Source organism: Lepidochelys kempii, chromosome 8 (assembly GCF_965140265.1).
Source record: "Lepidochelys kempii isolate rLepKem1 chromosome 8, rLepKem1.hap2, whole genome shotgun sequence".
Taxonomy (NCBI): Eukaryota; Metazoa; Chordata; order Testudines; family Cheloniidae; genus Lepidochelys; species Lepidochelys kempii.
In genome coordinates, this window is record NC_133263.1 from 98032355 (window position 1) to 98049404 (window position 17050).

General features: G+C 44.3%; 1 protein-coding gene across 7 annotated transcripts in view; it reads right to left on the reverse strand.

Moving 5' to 3' along the window:
• Positions 1 to 13603, reverse strand: part of OSBPL9 (oxysterol binding protein like 9) — a 142316-nt gene extending 128713 nt beyond the window's left edge. For 5 of the 7 annotated variants that reach the window (XM_073357732.1, XM_073357733.1, XM_073357738.1 and 2 more), the window contains exon 1: positions 13331 to 13531. In XM_073357732.1, the coding sequence (XP_073213833.1) occupies positions 13331 to 13441 (111 nt within the window). In that variant the 5' untranslated portion in view covers positions 13442 to 13531. Of the gene's footprint in view, positions 1 to 13330 lie in introns of all 7 variants that reach the window. The other 2 variants (XM_073357740.1, XM_073357739.1) reach the window with 1 other exon arrangement.
• Positions 13604 to 17050: the final 3447 nt, after the last annotated feature.

Below are 17050 nucleotides of genomic sequence, written 5' to 3' on the forward strand. Positions count from 1 at the left end.
ATAGGATAGTAGCTCTTCTAAAGGTGTCACACAATAGAGAGTCAATAAAGCACACATCAAACCACATATAAAACTTCTTGAAGAAAGAGACTAAGGGGTCCATATACTCATCCACTAAATCAAGTGGAGAGGAGCAGACGCAAGTCGAACTGAGCATGAGGATATGAGAAAAGGCAAAATAGTGACTCCATAACATGGTCCTTTCACTCCCAACAGTCTCACGAACGACCTTCCACCTAACATCATAAAAAGCCCCACCTTTTAGATGGACTGTACAAAAATAAAGGCTTGTCTACCTAGGAAACTTACAGCAGCATAGTTAAACCACAATAGTTATACCAGCATAACCCCCTGTGAGCACTTTTTCTGAAACAAGAATGGCTTTTTGACTTAGCTTAAACTGCTTCTGAAGTGACATAAGCAAAACTGGAAAAGGTTCCATCTTATCCTGGAATAAGAATGCCCACAAAGGCAATTATACTGGCATAACTATACCTCTTTAATTCACAGCTTAGCTAATGGTGGTATAAATTTTCCACATTGAGAAGCCCTAAATAAGCTCCCTAGATAGCCAAGGTACACATGCAGCACAGTCGACCTTCGCTCCAAATGTCAGTAATCTAGTCAGAGCAATCTGAACGTCAGGCTCCTGACCAGAGCCCACATGGCTTGCTTTCATGTCTACCTACTAGGCTACCCTGCCTCCCAACCAAGTTATTGAACCTTTATTGTTTAGTATCCCCATCTAGAAAAGGGACTGGTACACTCCTGTCATAGATCAAGGAGCATTTATATGGGGAATTCAGGTGGAAGCATAATTAACAGATCAGGGAGCAGAGGTCTGGTTTGAGGTAAACAAAGAAAATATTCTCTTACCTTATCTGTCTCCACACTCTCCCTCCCCCCATTCTACATTTCATTGACAGAGACTCATGTCTAGTTTTCAAATAGAGTCAATGTCAAACATTTTACTAGTCCTGGCACTGGCTCATGCAGGAAGCCATTTACAAAAATCTACCGAGGTTTCAAATACTGTGGTGTAATATGGACAGATCAGGGAGCACGAAGAAACATTAGACCCTTGAAAAAATGTCCAGAAGGTTTCTTTTTTTTAGTACTTAATTGTCAAAGAACATTCTAGTCATCAACAGGAATTAATCCTAGAACTATGAAAGCAAGGAGTTTTTTTGGAAGGTGGAGCTGTAACAGGGCTGTGGTTGCAACCTGAGCTACAGAGAGGCAGTCCCTCTCATTTAATACTCCTTAGAGCCAAGCCTGAAACCCTCATCTTTCCAGTCAAGAATTCAGGCATATATTATTACTTGAGCCAGAGTAAGAGGTTCAATAGCTGTCAGCTATTGAAATAGCCCTATTTTCTTTCTAAGCTGCAACCAGGCAATATAGTGCAACATGCTCATATATATTAGGTTCCCCCTTAAGTCAATAGCAAAGAAATCCTATCGGCATCAATGAGAGAAGAACTGGGCGCCAAACCATCCACTACAAGAATCACTAATAAATTACAACCTACTATCTCTAAATACCAAGGCATGAGTTTAAGGAGATTTAACTATACAGAAAGTATGAAGGGATAGTTAAAAGTGCTTTTGAGCTAGAGACAGACCAAGAAGTGCTAGAGTCAAAATTTCAAGTCAGGTCAATGTTTTGGGTGAGTGGGGATGAGTTTTTAGTTTGTTTTATAACCTGTACTCAATCTGTCAAACAGCTTTTCTTCAAACGTAGGAGAAGCATCCTTTGCCATCAGAATAAATATAGCAGTTTTCAAACCAAACTAGGTTTCCAAGCCAAAGTTTGGGGAGCAAAAATAGGTTTGTTTATTTAAAAGAGACTGTTTGCAACGTTAATTACACGAAGACAAATGCTTAATCTAGAATGTATATTAAATATACATTTTCTGTGCAGATTTCCTTGAAAGCACTGCCACTTTGGGGCAAAGAAGAAAGGCACAAGATAGGGGAATAGAGCAAAGGGATAGTATCAGCTGCTGAAAGAAGCTGTGTTAGCCCCTATATTTGAAAATGTACATAGAGGGACTCCCCTCTCAGGCACAGAAAGTTAGAACACAAGCAATGCTGCATTGCAGACAGACAATGCCTGAGATCATCTGACTAGGTTGCCCTGGGGGAATCCAAGAGCTTGGATCCTAAACTCTAGGCCAGGAGATGGGAAAGCACTATGGAGCTTGTATCTCCCTCTGTTGGATGCAAGCAGCAGCAGCTGCAGGCTGCAGAAATCCCATCCAGCCCATAACTAGCAATCCAAGTCCCTTGATTAGTAGGGGAATGACATAAATAAGAGGGACTTCTTAAGATCACCTCACATTGGAGGGAGAAAAAAAAAGTGTAACTGCATGAGTCACTGTTATAAAATAAATCTTGTGAATCGATGGATCCAGTTACACTGGCCTCAGGCTGAGTCTGGGACAGAGGGTTGGGGTGCAGGAGAGGGTGAGGGGGGCAAGCTCTGGGAGGGACTTTGGGTGCAGGAGGGGGCTCCAGGTTGGGGCAGAGTGTTGGGGTGCTGCCTCCAGGAGGGGGGTCAGGGCTGGGAATTGTGGTACAGAAAGGGGTATGGAATGCTGGCTCTGGGAGGGGGCTCAGGCCTTGAGCAAGGGCTTGGTGCAGGAGAGGGTTCAGGGTGCAGGCTCTGGGAGGGGGCTCAGCGCTGGGAGTGCAGGAGGGGGCATGGGATGTTGGCTCCGGGGTGGGGCTCAGGGCTGGGGTGTGGGCTCCTGCCAGGAGGCACTTACCTCGGGCAGCAGCGCAGTGGGGCTAAGGGAGGGCTCCCTGTCTGCCCCAGCTCTCCGCTGCCCCCAGAAGGGGCCAACACACCCCTGTGGCCCCTGGGGGGAGGAGGAGGGAACATGTGGCTGCCCCCCTCTGCAGGCGCTGCACCCACAACTCCCACTGGCCACAGTTCCCAGCCAATGAGAGCTGCGGGGGCGGTGTTTGCAGGCCAGGAGCAGCACACGGAGACCCCTGCCTCTCCCCCACAGGGCCACGCTGGCTGCTTCTAGGAGCAGCGTCGGACCCACAGGGAGCCTGGCTTAGCAGCAGCCCCACTACACCCCTGGACATCGCGATCAACTGGGAGAGTCTCCAGGACTGACCAGTTGATCGGGATTTACAGACTGGTGACCACTGCTATAAGGAACTTCACTCACTTCACCAGGACTCTGATTAGAGGACTCCAAAGTCGCACATCTATTTGCAGAAGAGGTCCTTAACACTTACGCAAGTAGTTAACTAACTTTGCAGGGTCACGACCTCAATACTCTCTTGCTTGTGTAGAAAAACAAGTGCTTTACGGTTTCTCAATCACATTTCCCAAAAATCAGCAGGGAGACTCAGGACCAGGCATAGAAACAGCAATTACAGTTATGTTACGAAAAATAAAACTACTTCAAGTTGGTCATGTCCCTTTAGTGTCTGCTCTAATGTTATAAGTGACACATTTGTATTAATATTTCCAATGAAAACAAGTCAACAGTTAATATTAACCAATTAATTTCTATTCTGTTCTATGCAGAATGTTATACCACATTCATCACTATAGTATCTCCTTCCAGTAGTAGTCCATCAAATGTAGTTCACTCTCTTTCATTGAAGTCCCACTCTTGCAAATCTAGTTGTTCAGAGTAACCAATAATTCATTTGGCATACTAAATTCCCTCCCCACTCCAATCAAAGATTTTATAAGAGCAATGATTCAAATAATTTATAATTGAAAAACCATACAAGAAATTTAAGTTAAGAAAAAGAACATTGGGTCTTTGGCCTCATGCCTCACAACATATTAAGAAGTGTTGATATCTGGATACTACCACACCTTGCCAAAATGTTCTTCTATTAAGAAAGCCACCTTTAAGTTGCACAATCAGTGAAATGGAGCCCCTCCTCATGGAACACAGCAGAAATATATACCCACAATCCAGATACCACAATGATTTCTTCCTAGAGAGAATTAAATAGCATTTTGAACACACTACTATTTTTGCAGATGTTGTTACATTACTTATGAGCTGGTTAATCCTGTTTGTTCCTTGTCAATTTTTGGTGCTCTTTGTATTTTATACATATTGCAGCAATGTTCTTTCACTGAGAAAAATGCAAATTTTATAGCCAGCCAAAATAATATTTTCACTACATGGAGACCAATTTTTTCCCAAGCACAATGTAGTTATTTTGAGGCAGATGTAGTGACAAGGAAGTATAATATAAATTAAGCTGCAGCTCAATCAGAATTTATAAGAACCAGCAGTGAGGTAAGACTTTTCATGCAGTGAGAGTGCAAAAGTGTCTTCCAGAAACATCCTAACTGCGTACATATACTGTAAAGCTCGCCTTCCATTAAGTTACTTTTGACCTGCACAAAATGCAACTCATATAGTACAGAATTAGGCTAATTTCTGGCATTTTTAGTAAGATGCAACTTCATAAGATCAAAACTTATGCTTTGATCCATTTCAAAATTGAAATAACCTCTATGTATAGGGTCACTGTTGATTTCACTGGGGAAAGCTGAAATACTGTGTAGAAAGCTAGACTTCTGTACAATACTCAGCTGCTAAGTACGCCCCAGGCCAGGTCTACACTTCAAACTTTTACCAGCTCAGGTATGTCACTCAGGAATATGAAAGAGTACAATCCCTTAATTCACAACTGTGCCAGCAAAAGCCCCTGGTGCAGACACAGGTACATGGGCAAAACTGTACTTTGGCCAGTTACAGATTATTTTGTTTCGTGGGGCTGTAATAAGCTATACTGGCAAAAACGCAGTGAGTTTTGCCAATATAAGCTGTGCTCACACTAGGACACTAGCATACTAGCAAGTACTTCACTACTGAGCAAAATAGAAGTGAGACACTTTTTCCAAAATAAGAACATCCACGCAGATTTGCAATAAAACAAAAAATGTTAATTAAAACAAGTTCAGGTATTTCAGTGCAAACCTGTATGTAGGCAAGCCCCTAAGTGAGTCCACAGAGCTCTGGTCAGTGTTGAAGACCCAGACCCAGGATATGTGCAAGGAGGTGGGGGTTAGAGAGAGAGAGAGAGAGAGAATATGGAAAGGGAGAAAGACAACAACTGACTGCTTGGGGTATGTTTCCACTGAAGAGTTAACCTGTATGATTGGCAGAGAGCCCAGCTTAGCCCAGCCCAGGGGTGAGCATCCCCACAACAAAACCATACCCACATTACTATGTCACCACTGTTTCTGCACTTGCCCGTGTGTGCGCGTACGTGTTGGAAGGGAGAGGAGGGGAAGGGGAAATATCCCACAGTTCTTTCTGTTGAGACTCTCTAGAATTCTTTTCCAATCAGTTATGGAAGAACTTGTCCATCCTTTGGGGAGAACTGTGGAACGGGACTATCAGCACTCAACTGATTTTTGCCTGTGCCCTCACAGCAAAGTGAGTGGGTTGCAGCCCAAGTTAGAGCATAGACCAGGTTATAAATAAATCTCTCCTCTCCCACCTTCCCAAAAGCTGGTAAACTAGCCCAGGTTTAAGGCACCTCCAAACCCAGGTCCAAGGGTTTTCTGTGCAGATGGTTGGACGGATTGGGTGAAAACTCAGGTAAGAACTGGAGTTAATTGTAAAGCAAAGACTTACCCTTTTAAGTCATAGACAAATAAGCTTGTCTATGCCGTCACCAGACATACTCAGTTGTTTGTGTAAGCAACAAACATAGCTAAAGCAACAACTGCTACAGCTAAAGTTGTATTATGTTCTAAGTCCTGGTCTTCAGACTCTTGACTTTTCCAAATAGCGATCTTTAGAACAAAAGCTTTCCAGTCTTAGCCTTGCCCAAAGACAACTTTTTTTGTAGAAGTCTGAAGAGAAACATTTCAGCCATTTGGGAATAAAACAGAGAGTGAATTCTGTGCGCCACAGGTAGTACCCACTGGAATTCTGCATATGGGGTCCCTAAAGTACATAGTACTTAAATACAGTACATATAGACCACCACCATCAGCTAGTTTAATTGCTTCATCCACCTGAACTGCACCTAAGGAAAGGTATGCAGCTAATTGAGAATATGTAGTATATGGCCTCTAAGTCATTAAAATATATATCATAGAAAAGAGAACTGATCACAAAGTTCATATTTTTATCAATATTGTGTTTTGCAGAATAGTTACAAAAACTAAGATCAGCAATAGTTAGGGTTCGGTTTTGTTTGTTTTTAGCAACAACTCAAAGTGAATAATTTAATTTGAAAAAAATCTAGAATTCTTAATTTTTATATTTAAACAGTAATTTTGAACCAAATTATTCACTGATTTACATCTGTGTAAATCCATACAAACTATCTGAGAATGGAATTACTTCACTGTCTCTGAAAGTAGATTTTGACGTAAGTGCACAGGAAACACAGGAAAATGCAACCCAACCACATTTGTTTCCAGGAAGTAAGGATTGCCCCATTATTTGGGCGGATACAGTCCCCCAGGAGGCAGCTACAGAGCCCAGAATGACTACCTTAGACATTCCAAACTAGGATTTAAAACTAAACTAGTATTTTCAGGGTTTGTTTGTTTAACATAATGAATGCTTCTGCAGATAAACTCACTTACAACTGAACATGTTAGTATGTTGCATAATTACCCCTGAGAACGGATTTACATATTGCTTGAAATTTGTAAGGTATGTTTTCTTTCCGCAGCAAGAAAACTCTGTAAAACTGTCCAAAATCTAAAGTAACCCTTTTGGAAAGTGTCGAAAACATCAATTTAGAAACATGACATGATAGATAAGCTGAAAAGATCAACACAGGAGGTTGAACAAACACGGAATGATGTTTGTGACTGAACTTCAAGGCTTTGTTCTAGTTTAAGATTTAAAGATGTGTAAGACAACACAGTCTATAATAGACCACTTAGAATGTGTCAGCTAACATTGCAACACCTCATCTTGAAATCCAGATCTAGATAAGCTGAAGATGAGTGAAGCCACACTACAAAAAGTGTTTTCTTACCATGTTAGCAAACAACTGATAGCAAACAGAGGTAGAATCCTAGTGAAAACAAGGCAATTTGTCTTTAACTAGCTTTCTACTGCGTTTTAGTTGCCACATTAACTAACCGTGTGGTAAGAAAACATTTTCCCCCCTAGTGTGGACAATGCCTAAGAGCATGAACAGTGGATTTTATCATGTTCTGCTAATGATCAGGAACTATTAGACAGTTAATATATATGAGAACTGCTAGAGATTTAGATGTCAGGAGACACTAAACATTTCCATCACCTTTTCTTTAATAAAAATTATTTACAAAAGATACCGTTATTTTAAAGTGGAAAAATGATGTATCACTGTTAAAGGAAAACACCAGAAAAGACATCTGTAAATCTTAAAAAGGAAATGTTCTTTAGGGTAGTACATACCACACACAAGACAACCAACAAGGACAAGCAAAGATATTTGGGGGCCTAGGAAGAGAATATGAGAGTGGGTCCCTCCCTAAAGTTTATTAATAAAGATACCCAAAGACCCCAGAAATATATGTTCCTGCTCTGGATTTTGGAGGGTACACATCACTAGTTTATATGCATTTTTGAAGATTTACAATTCAAGTATAACAAAGTGTGACATACAAAATACTGGTTTCAAATACTATTTTATTCACGGACTTAAGTGCAAAAAACGTTAAAACATTCACCATCTTTAATTCTTTTTGCATTTACATTACTTGGATCAGATTTTAAAATACTACTTGCTTCTTAATCTTGCACATTGTTAATAACGTACGAGTTTGTCCATTTATTAAACTCATTCTCTAAGAGGTCGCAGGCAGTGAAAACAAAACTTTGAGTTTATTACCAGCAGAGGGAGAGTTCATTATGTCATCTGAGAATGGAATGCAGTGACCTTTAAAGGGGTTTATAAAGCAGTTTTGTTTTCCTGCTAAGCTGGGACTTCTGAGATTTACTTAAGAAACTGTCTTAAGGAGTCAAAGTTGTATTTGAGCTGACAATTACAGGTTTTTCTATATAAGGGGACTCTAGCTACATGTCTAGTTTCAGAGGCTTCATATGCAATAGGTCAATATTCTTCATCCAGTCTTCAGTTTTGCCTCCTCAGGCTCATATAACCACACAAAAGCTTGGGCACTTCACCTGTAGCTCACGAAAGCTTATGCTCAAATAAATTGGTTCGTCTCTAAGGTGCTACTAGTACTCCTTTTCTTTTTGCGAATACAGACTAACACGGCTGCTACTCTGAAACTTCACCTAGATTTGCTTCTTCAACAAACAGTACTTTCAATTATGCACAACTAGTTTCTCTAAATAAACAATTATTTGGCAATTAGCAGTTAATGCTTTCTGCTCATTTAGAGTGGAAATACAGAAGAAATTTTGTCCCAAAAGCAAAAAAATCTATTTTGCCCCCATTTTTACAGAAATGTGGCATTGTTAGATTCCTGTTGTGAAACACTCACCTCCTATTCAACAATACCTCTGCGCTCAGGTTCTGTAGGAACCATATCCCTGGGGTACAATAGGTCCACATGACAAAATACAAGGGGTGGGGATGGTCAAAATTGTAGCTAGCTAAAATCATACAAAAGAGGGTGGGCGGGGGAAGAAAAGTTTTAAAAGCAAATACTGCTTCCTTTCCTCCATCTGCTAAATTTCACCTGCATTTTGCTATTAACAGATTCCAGAAGAAAGTGTGGATTTTTTGCATGTGTTACATTAAGTAAAATCTGATAGTTTCTAGTAATTGTTTCACACTCCCACTATGCCTGAATTCATTGCCGATTCAAAATATGAATACATCTGTAACCAATTAGTGATGATAGGATTGTAAACCTACTGGAAGCTACTGAATTTTACTTAATGAACACATGAAAAGTGTATTTTCATATATAACTACATTGACATATGCTGCTGACATCCTGTCTGGCCCTTCAGTCACTATGAAAGGCTATTGTCTAATTAGGTCTGCCACAGGAAAGGAGTGTTGCTGATGGGTTCATGAAAGATATACACAAATAATATTTAAATTATACCATTTTGAACTTGCTTCAATTTTAGGGAGTGGTATTTGGAATAAGAATTAATCAGGTGCAGAACTTCTGTAATCCTCTAAAAATCAGCGTCACACACACAGATTCATTTATAAAAATTAGTTTACAATCTCACCTACTTATTATGGTTTTTACAGGTCTGAGTAACTATGCCCATCTATCAGTTTTCATTACACTGCTAAAACATTAATTTCATTTAGTACAGCGATACCCAAAACCTAAAATGTTTAGACTAAACTATTACATGAACTAATCTGAGTGTTTCAGAGTGGCAGCTGTGTTAGTCTGTAACCGCAAAAAAGAACAGGAGTACTTGTGGCACCTTAGAGACTAACAAATTTATTTGAGCATAAGCTTTTGTGGGCTACAGCCCACCTCATTGGATCCACAGAATGAAACATATAGTAAGAAGATATATATATACATACAGAGAACATGAAAAGGTGGAAGTAGGCATACCAACTTCCATCAACGTGCACAGGCTGAAATAGTGGAAAAGCAGCATCACTTGCCCTATAACCTCAGCCGTGCTGAACACAACACCATCAACAGCCTCAGGAACAACTCTGACATCATAATCAAAAAGGCTGACAAAGGAGGTGCTGTTGTCATCATGAATAAGTTGGAATATGAACAAGAGGCTGCTAGGCAGCTCTCTAACTCCACATTCTACAGTCCATTATTCTCTGATCCTACTGAGGAATACCAAAAGAAACTACACCATCTGCTCAAGAAACTCCCTGAAAAAGCACACAGATCTGTACAGACACATGCCTACAACCCCGACCAGGGCTATTCTGTTTGCTACCCAAGATCCATAAACCTGGAAATCCTGGACGTTCTATCATCTCAGGCATTGGCACCCAAACAGCAGGATTGTCTGGCTATGTGGACTCTCTCCTCAGGCCCTATGCTACCAGCACTCCCAGCTATCTTCGAGACACCACTGACTTCCTAAGGAAACTACAATCCATCGGTGATTTTCCTGAAAACACCAACCTAGCCACTATGGATGCAGAAGCCCTCTACACCAACATTCCACACAAAGATAGACTACAAACTATCAGGAACAGTATCCCCGATAATGTCACGGCAAACCTCGTGGCTGACCTTTGTGCCTTTGTCCTCACCCACAACTATTTCACATTTGGGGACAATATATACCTTCAAGTCAGTGGCACTGCTATGGGTACCCGCATGGCCCCACAGCATGCCAACATTTTTATGGCTGACTTAGAACAACGCTTCCTTAGCTCTCGTCCCCTAATGCCCCTACTGTACTTGCACTACATTGATGACATCTTCATCATCTGGACCCATGGAAAAAAAAGCACTTGAGGAATTCCACCATGATTTCAACAATTTCCATCCCACCATCAACCTCAGCCTAGACCAATCCACACAAGCGGTCCATTTCCTGGACACTATTGTGCTAATAAACGATGGTCACATAAACACCACCGGTTTTTATGGTCACTGGAAATCTACTGACCACTATACTTACCTACATGCCTCCAGCTTCCATACAGGACACACCACATGATCCATTGTCTACAGTCAAGCTCTAAGATACAACCACATTTGCTCCAATCCCTCAAACAGAGACAAACACCTATAAGATCTCTATCAAGCATTCTTAAAACTACAATACCCACCTGCTGAAATGAAAAAAACAGATTGACAAAGCCAAAAGAGTACCCAGAAGTCACCTACTTCAAGACAGGCCCAACAAAGAAAGTAACAGAACACCACTAGCAGTCACCTTCAGCCCCCAACTAAAACCTCTCCAGCGCATCATCAAGCATCTACAATCTATCCTGAAGGACGATCCCTCACCCTCACAGATCTTGGGAGACAGACCAGTCCTCGCTTACAGACAGCCACCCACCCTGAAGCAAATACTCTCCAGCAACCACACAACAAAAACACTAACCCAGGAACCTATCCTTGCAACTAAGCCCGATGCCAACTCTGTCCACATATTTATTCAAGTGACACCATCATAGGACATAATCACATTAGCCACGCCATCAGAGGCTCGTTCATCTGCACATCTACCAATGTGATATATGCCATTATGTGCCAACAATGCCCCTCTGCCATGTACATTGGCCAAACCAGACAGTCTCTATGCAAAAGAATAAATGGACACAAATCTAACATTCAAAAACCGGTAGGAGAACACTTCAACCTCTCTGGCCACCCAGTAAAAGATTTAAGGATGGCAATTTTGCAACAGAAAAGCTTCAAAAACAGACTCCAGTGAGAAACTGCTGAGCTTGAATATGCAAACTAGATACCATTAACTTGGGTTTGAACAGAGACTGGGACTGGCTGGGTCATTACACATACTGAATCTATTTCTCCAAGTTAACAATCCTCAGACCTTCTTGTCAACTGTCTAAAGGGGCCATCTTGATTATCACTACGAAAGTTTTTTTCTCCTGCTGATAATAGCTCATCTTAATTTATTAGCCTCTTACAGTTGGTATGGCTACTTCCACCTTTTCATGTGCTCTATGTGTACGTGTATATATATCTCTTCTTACTATATGTTCCATTCTATGCATCCGATGAAGTGGGCTGTAGCCCATGAAAGCTTATGCTCAAATAAATTTGTTAGTCTCTAAGGTGCCACAAATACTCCTGTTCTTTTTAATTTGAGCGTGACATACAGGAATTTACTGTACCTTGCATTTTGGATTCAGCTTTAAGGGTGATTTTAAAAGTCATCAAACTAGATTACTACAAAGTACAGAAAATGCAGTTGAAATAGCATATGTAAGTAGCCGGATTTTGTAGAATTAAATTTTAATTTTAAAACACTAACGTTACTGGGGGGAAAAAAGAGAATGCCAATAGAACTGAACATTGGCATAAAGTGATGGATCTATTAGACCAGTGGTCCCCGCCATGACGCGCGACGGGGCATTTACGTGCGCCCACCTACTGACAAGGGAGCGCTTCTGCCAGATGACCTGCCACCAGGGAACACAGCCGCCGAACAACCAGCCACTGAAATGCCACCACTTTTCGGCGCCATTTCAGCAGCAGCACTTCTCGATGATGCCGCTTCTCAGCAGCATTTTGGCGTCAGGTCGTCCAGCACCCGCCACACACTTCTGGGAACATGAATATGCTATTGCAACAGAAAGGCTGTGGACCACTGTATTAGACCAATATTTATTGATGTTTTAACCTTTACTTCTGGTGAAAATGCATGAGCCAGAAAACATGGTTTGACTTTCTGATCCCAACTTGGCTTTCGCAGGGTTGCCAGTTAGAAACGCCACCTTGTTCTTTGTACACTAAGCAAATCTGAGATATCAGTGAGGGGGACAGTATTCCACCATGACTTTTACAGAATAAGTAATCCAACAAATTTAAGTGATAGATCGCTTCGTTCACTAAAGGTAAAGTGGGGGGGGGAGAACAGATAAACAACACTTATTTTAAAAAAAAAAAACTCTATTATCCCACCCTCCCCAAATTCACCGTTTTTTTAATGTACTGGTTACATAAACGTTTTTTGGTACTCCACAAGTGGCAGCTAGAAATCTAGTCAATCAGCAAGGTAAGAGCCTAAAGGGGGGCCACGCGTTCTTGGCATGGGGTTCACACAGACACTAGTGCGACTCTGAGATCCCTGGAGAAAGGGGGCTACAGAAGAGCCAAGTGCTTCACAGATGCGTAGAAACTCAGCCGCGCAGCACACGCGAGGAAGGGAAAACGCCCCATTCTCCAGAGAGACGCCGAGTCCCGGAGGGAGGGCCAGCCCCTCGCGGTGGGGCACGGCCGCTGGGGACAGGAGCCAGGAGCGCGGGCAGCACCTCTCACCGAGTGCTCTGTGCAGCCGGGGCCTGCCGGCCAGCAGTGAGCACCCCCCCACACACACCCCCCAATTCAAGTCACGGGGAGCCCGGCGCCTGCCTTCGCAGGGAAGGATCCCAACCCCTTTCGCACGCCGGGCCCAGCGACGGGTTAGCAGCGCCCCTCTACGCTGGGGAACAGGCGGGCCGAGAACAGCGCGTCAGACACTGGGGGCGCTACCCAACGCCCTTGCGAGGCAAACCCCCCTCCCGCCCCGCATCCCTGCAAGCGGCTGCCAACAAGAAAAACGCTTCTCGCCCCCCGTCTATAAATCTTTCACAGGGCCCTCCCGATTGGCTACCACCACCGTCTCCTCCCTCCCCATTGGCCGCCCAGTGACCCCCCCCCAAGCCCGCTATCCCCCCCCCACACCTCTCTCCCGAGCTCGGCCCACCCGGCACCTCACCGTGTAGTAGGAGAGCAGCCCCGCGTTATAGTCCAGCACGAACCAGCGGTACTGCCAGCCCTTCATCACGTTGGTCCACTTGCTCAGCGGCCCCTCCATGATGGACGCCATCTTGGGAGCCAGCCCGGCACCACAGAGCCGGAGGCTGGGCGGGGATGGGGGAGACAGCACTGCGAGCGGGCTGGGGCCGGGCACGCCGCGGGAGGGAAGAAGGGACCGGGGACTAAACAAACGGAGGGGAGGGGCAGTCGGGAGACCAGAGAAACAGTCGGGGGCGGGGCTTGCTCACGCAGCAGGGGGCGGGGCTAAGCCGCGAACAAAACAACCGGTGGGGGGGGTGGCGGGAGAGAGAGAGGGACCTTTGCCTGGGCACGCGGCGAGGGGCGGGGTCAGGGACGAAACGCCTCGGCGCGAGCTGGGGAAATAGAGCGGAGGGACTCGGCAGCCCACAGGAAGTGGCGAAAAAAAAGAGGGCGAGGCTCAGGTCAGGGGGGCGGAGCCATGCCCTGGCTCCTCACCCCGGGAAGCTGTGAGGTCGGCAAGGGGGCGGGGTCTAGTTTCTCCCTCTGGGCGGGCAGCGTCTCTGCTGCCCAGCGCGGGACCCGGCCTAGAGCAGTAGGCGGCGCCAGTCGCTTCCCCCCGGAGCGGGGCTCAGGGCAGGGCCTGGCTCCTCAGGCGGGGCCGGGCGCCTGACTCTCCCAGGCCGGGCTGGGGCTTGTAGAGGGCGGCAGGTTGCCCAGCAATGACTCAGGTGCTGGAGGAGCCAGCGTGGGCACTGTGTGCTGCGCGCCAGGGCTGGGTGCGGCGGGGAGTCAGAGCTGAGTGGGGGGCAGCCGGCAGGGCATGAGGGCTGAAGCATGTATGAGGTCCGGCGCGCTGGGCAGCGTAGGTCCTGGCACTGGGGTTGCTCCCCCTGTCTTGAAGTAGTAATAACCCAAGTACGTGGTTTCTGCCTTCAGCACCCCCGCCATAAAAATTGTTCCTTCCAGCACCACTGCTGGGCGGTGGGGCCAATTTCGAGCCTAGAGGGAGGTGAGTGTAGGGGCTTCAGAGTGGGAGGGGCAAGTGTGCAGCTGGGAACAATGGGCATGAGCTGTGACTGCAGGGCTTGGGCCAAGGCTGCAGGGGGTGAGAGCTGAATGCCATCCTAGCCATGGATGAGGGACAGGGCCAGAGGTGGGGAACGCGGGCAGGGTGCTACATGCATTCCTGCAGCATTCTGCTGGCACCTAGTGCCTCGAATACTGCGGGGCCCACTAGCCCCTTTCTGATTCTGTACTCGCTGGTGTAGTTTACAGATGTGGCATTGCATGCACTACCAATCTCCATCAAGTTTCATTTACATTCATTGTGCAAAACTTTCCCTTCAGGTTTCTTTTGTACCTACTTCCTCTTGTACATTTCCCAGACGGTGAGCCCGGTTGAACCCTAGTATAAGCTACTCACTACCCTGCTGCTGCTGGAACTGGTGTTTACATTACACAAGGGCTGCACTTGGTCTAAGGTCTCAGACCAGAAAACTGGTTGAGTTTAGTCATCCACCCACGCTTCTCACACCACTTTTATATCAGAGTAGCTCTAATGACTACAGGGAATTACTCCTGATTTACAGTGTTGTGAAAGGAGAATCAGGCTTCATTAATACTCCTCTCTGTAATGCAAAAACATTCATCTTTGACCTTAGCAGAGAACAATTACTTTCCTATTTGTAACTTATCCTGCCATTTCACATCTGACTGCTCTAAAATCTCCCAGTAGTTGCTACTTTTTTTCCAACTGCAATTTAAGGAGTTTGCTGTAATATTTCTGGTAGGCACCAGATGGTGCCCTTACACACAGTCTTACAAGTACTGTTGTGATGATGTACAGGTCGTTCAATCTTGCAGAATTTTTTGTCAGTTGTAACAATTTTTTTTTAGCTGTACATGTCTCCACTAAAGTCTGTTTACTGCTTTAGTATCTCTAAATGCAGAATTGTTGCATATAGATTATACCAACATAAGCAAAATAAAACATTACACAATGTCAAAACTCTAGTTTTATCATGTAAACCTTTCATTAGTTTGGATCCTGGTTGTCTCAGATCATTTGTTTCACTGTGTCATATGACAGCAATTGAGACCCTCCAAAGAGCTCAAGTGAACATCTGTCTTGTTTCATTGTGAGAGGGCTGGAGGCAACACATTCTCAGAGAGGTATCCTCCACTGTGGAATTTGCACCAGGGCTTTGGAGCGGAGCCTAGAGCTGGAGCCCGGAGCAGTGGAGCTGCAGGTTTTTTTCCCTGGAGCTGGAGCGGAGCCGGAGCACAGCTCCAAAGCCCTGATTTGCACTTCCTCTTGGTTTGGTGGAGCCTGAAATTCAGGTTCCAAGGCCAGAATGGACCACTGTAATCATTTAGTCTGACCTCCTCTGTAATACAGGTAATAGAATGTCCCCAAAATAATTCCTAGACCATAGCTTTTAGAAACATAACTTTGAAATCAAGATTGGAAATAAGGTATAAATTTTTAACAGTGAGAGTAATTAACCATTGGAACAATTTACCGAGGGTTGTGGTGGACTTTCCATCATTGATATCAAATCTAAATTTATCTAGCTTCAGCTTCTAGCTTTCTCCACTAGAGCCACATAGACTGTGATCAAGTCACCCCTTCTCTTCCTCTTTGATAAAATCAATAGATTGAGCTCCTTGAGTCTATCACAAAAAGGCATGCTTTCAACCCTTTAATCATTCTCGTGGCTCTTCTCTGAACCCTCTGCAATTTATCACCATCATTCTTGAGTTGTGGACACCAGAACTGGACACAGTATTCCTGTAGCAGTCACACCAGTACTGAATACAGAGGTAAAATAACCAGTCTACTTCTACTCAAGATTCCCCTGTTTATGCATCTAAGGATTCCATTAGCCCTTTTAGCTGCAGATTTGCACTTGGAGCTTCTGTTGAGCTGATTATCTACCATGACCCCCACATCTTTTTCAGTCACTGCTTCCCAAATTAGAGTCTCCTGTCCTGTAAGTATGGCCTATGTTCTTCGTTCCTAACTGTATACATTTAACCCTATTAACATGTATAATGTTTGCTTTTGCTCAGTTCACCAAGCAATCCAGATCTCTCCATATTAGCAATCTGTCCCCTTCATTATTTACCACTATCCCAATTTTTGTCATCTGCGAACTTTATCCACAATGATTTCTCGTTTTCTTCCAGGTCATTGATGAAAGTGTTAAATAGCATAGGACCAAGGACCAATCCCTGTAGGATCCCCCTGGAAACACACCCCAATTTACAGCAATTGAAGCCAATTTAATGTGTACCTATAAATTGATGTTCTCACTTTTAGGTTACCCCCTCGTGCCTGGACATGGCATTCCAAGTGATTTTGCCTCATGCATCTCCTCTGGTAACCACTTTCTCAGTCATAGTGACCACTCAGCTGGTCTCTTCCCCAGACTCCCTCAGTGGGTCTTCTGTGGCTCAACCCTCTGGCCAGGTCAAACACTCATTCAGTCCCCTTGTAGGGTTCAGCTCGGAATAAGAGATTCTTTACCACTCCTAGGCTTGACTTCACAAACAAAGAGTTCTTTACCCCTTCTGGATCCGACATCAATTTGTTTTGCCCTTGTAGGCCCCAGCCCAGGGTTCCCACATAGAAGCCACTGTGCTACTTGTGGGTTGCTCAGCCTCTTCCCAAAGCATGACTCCCCTTGTTCCTCCC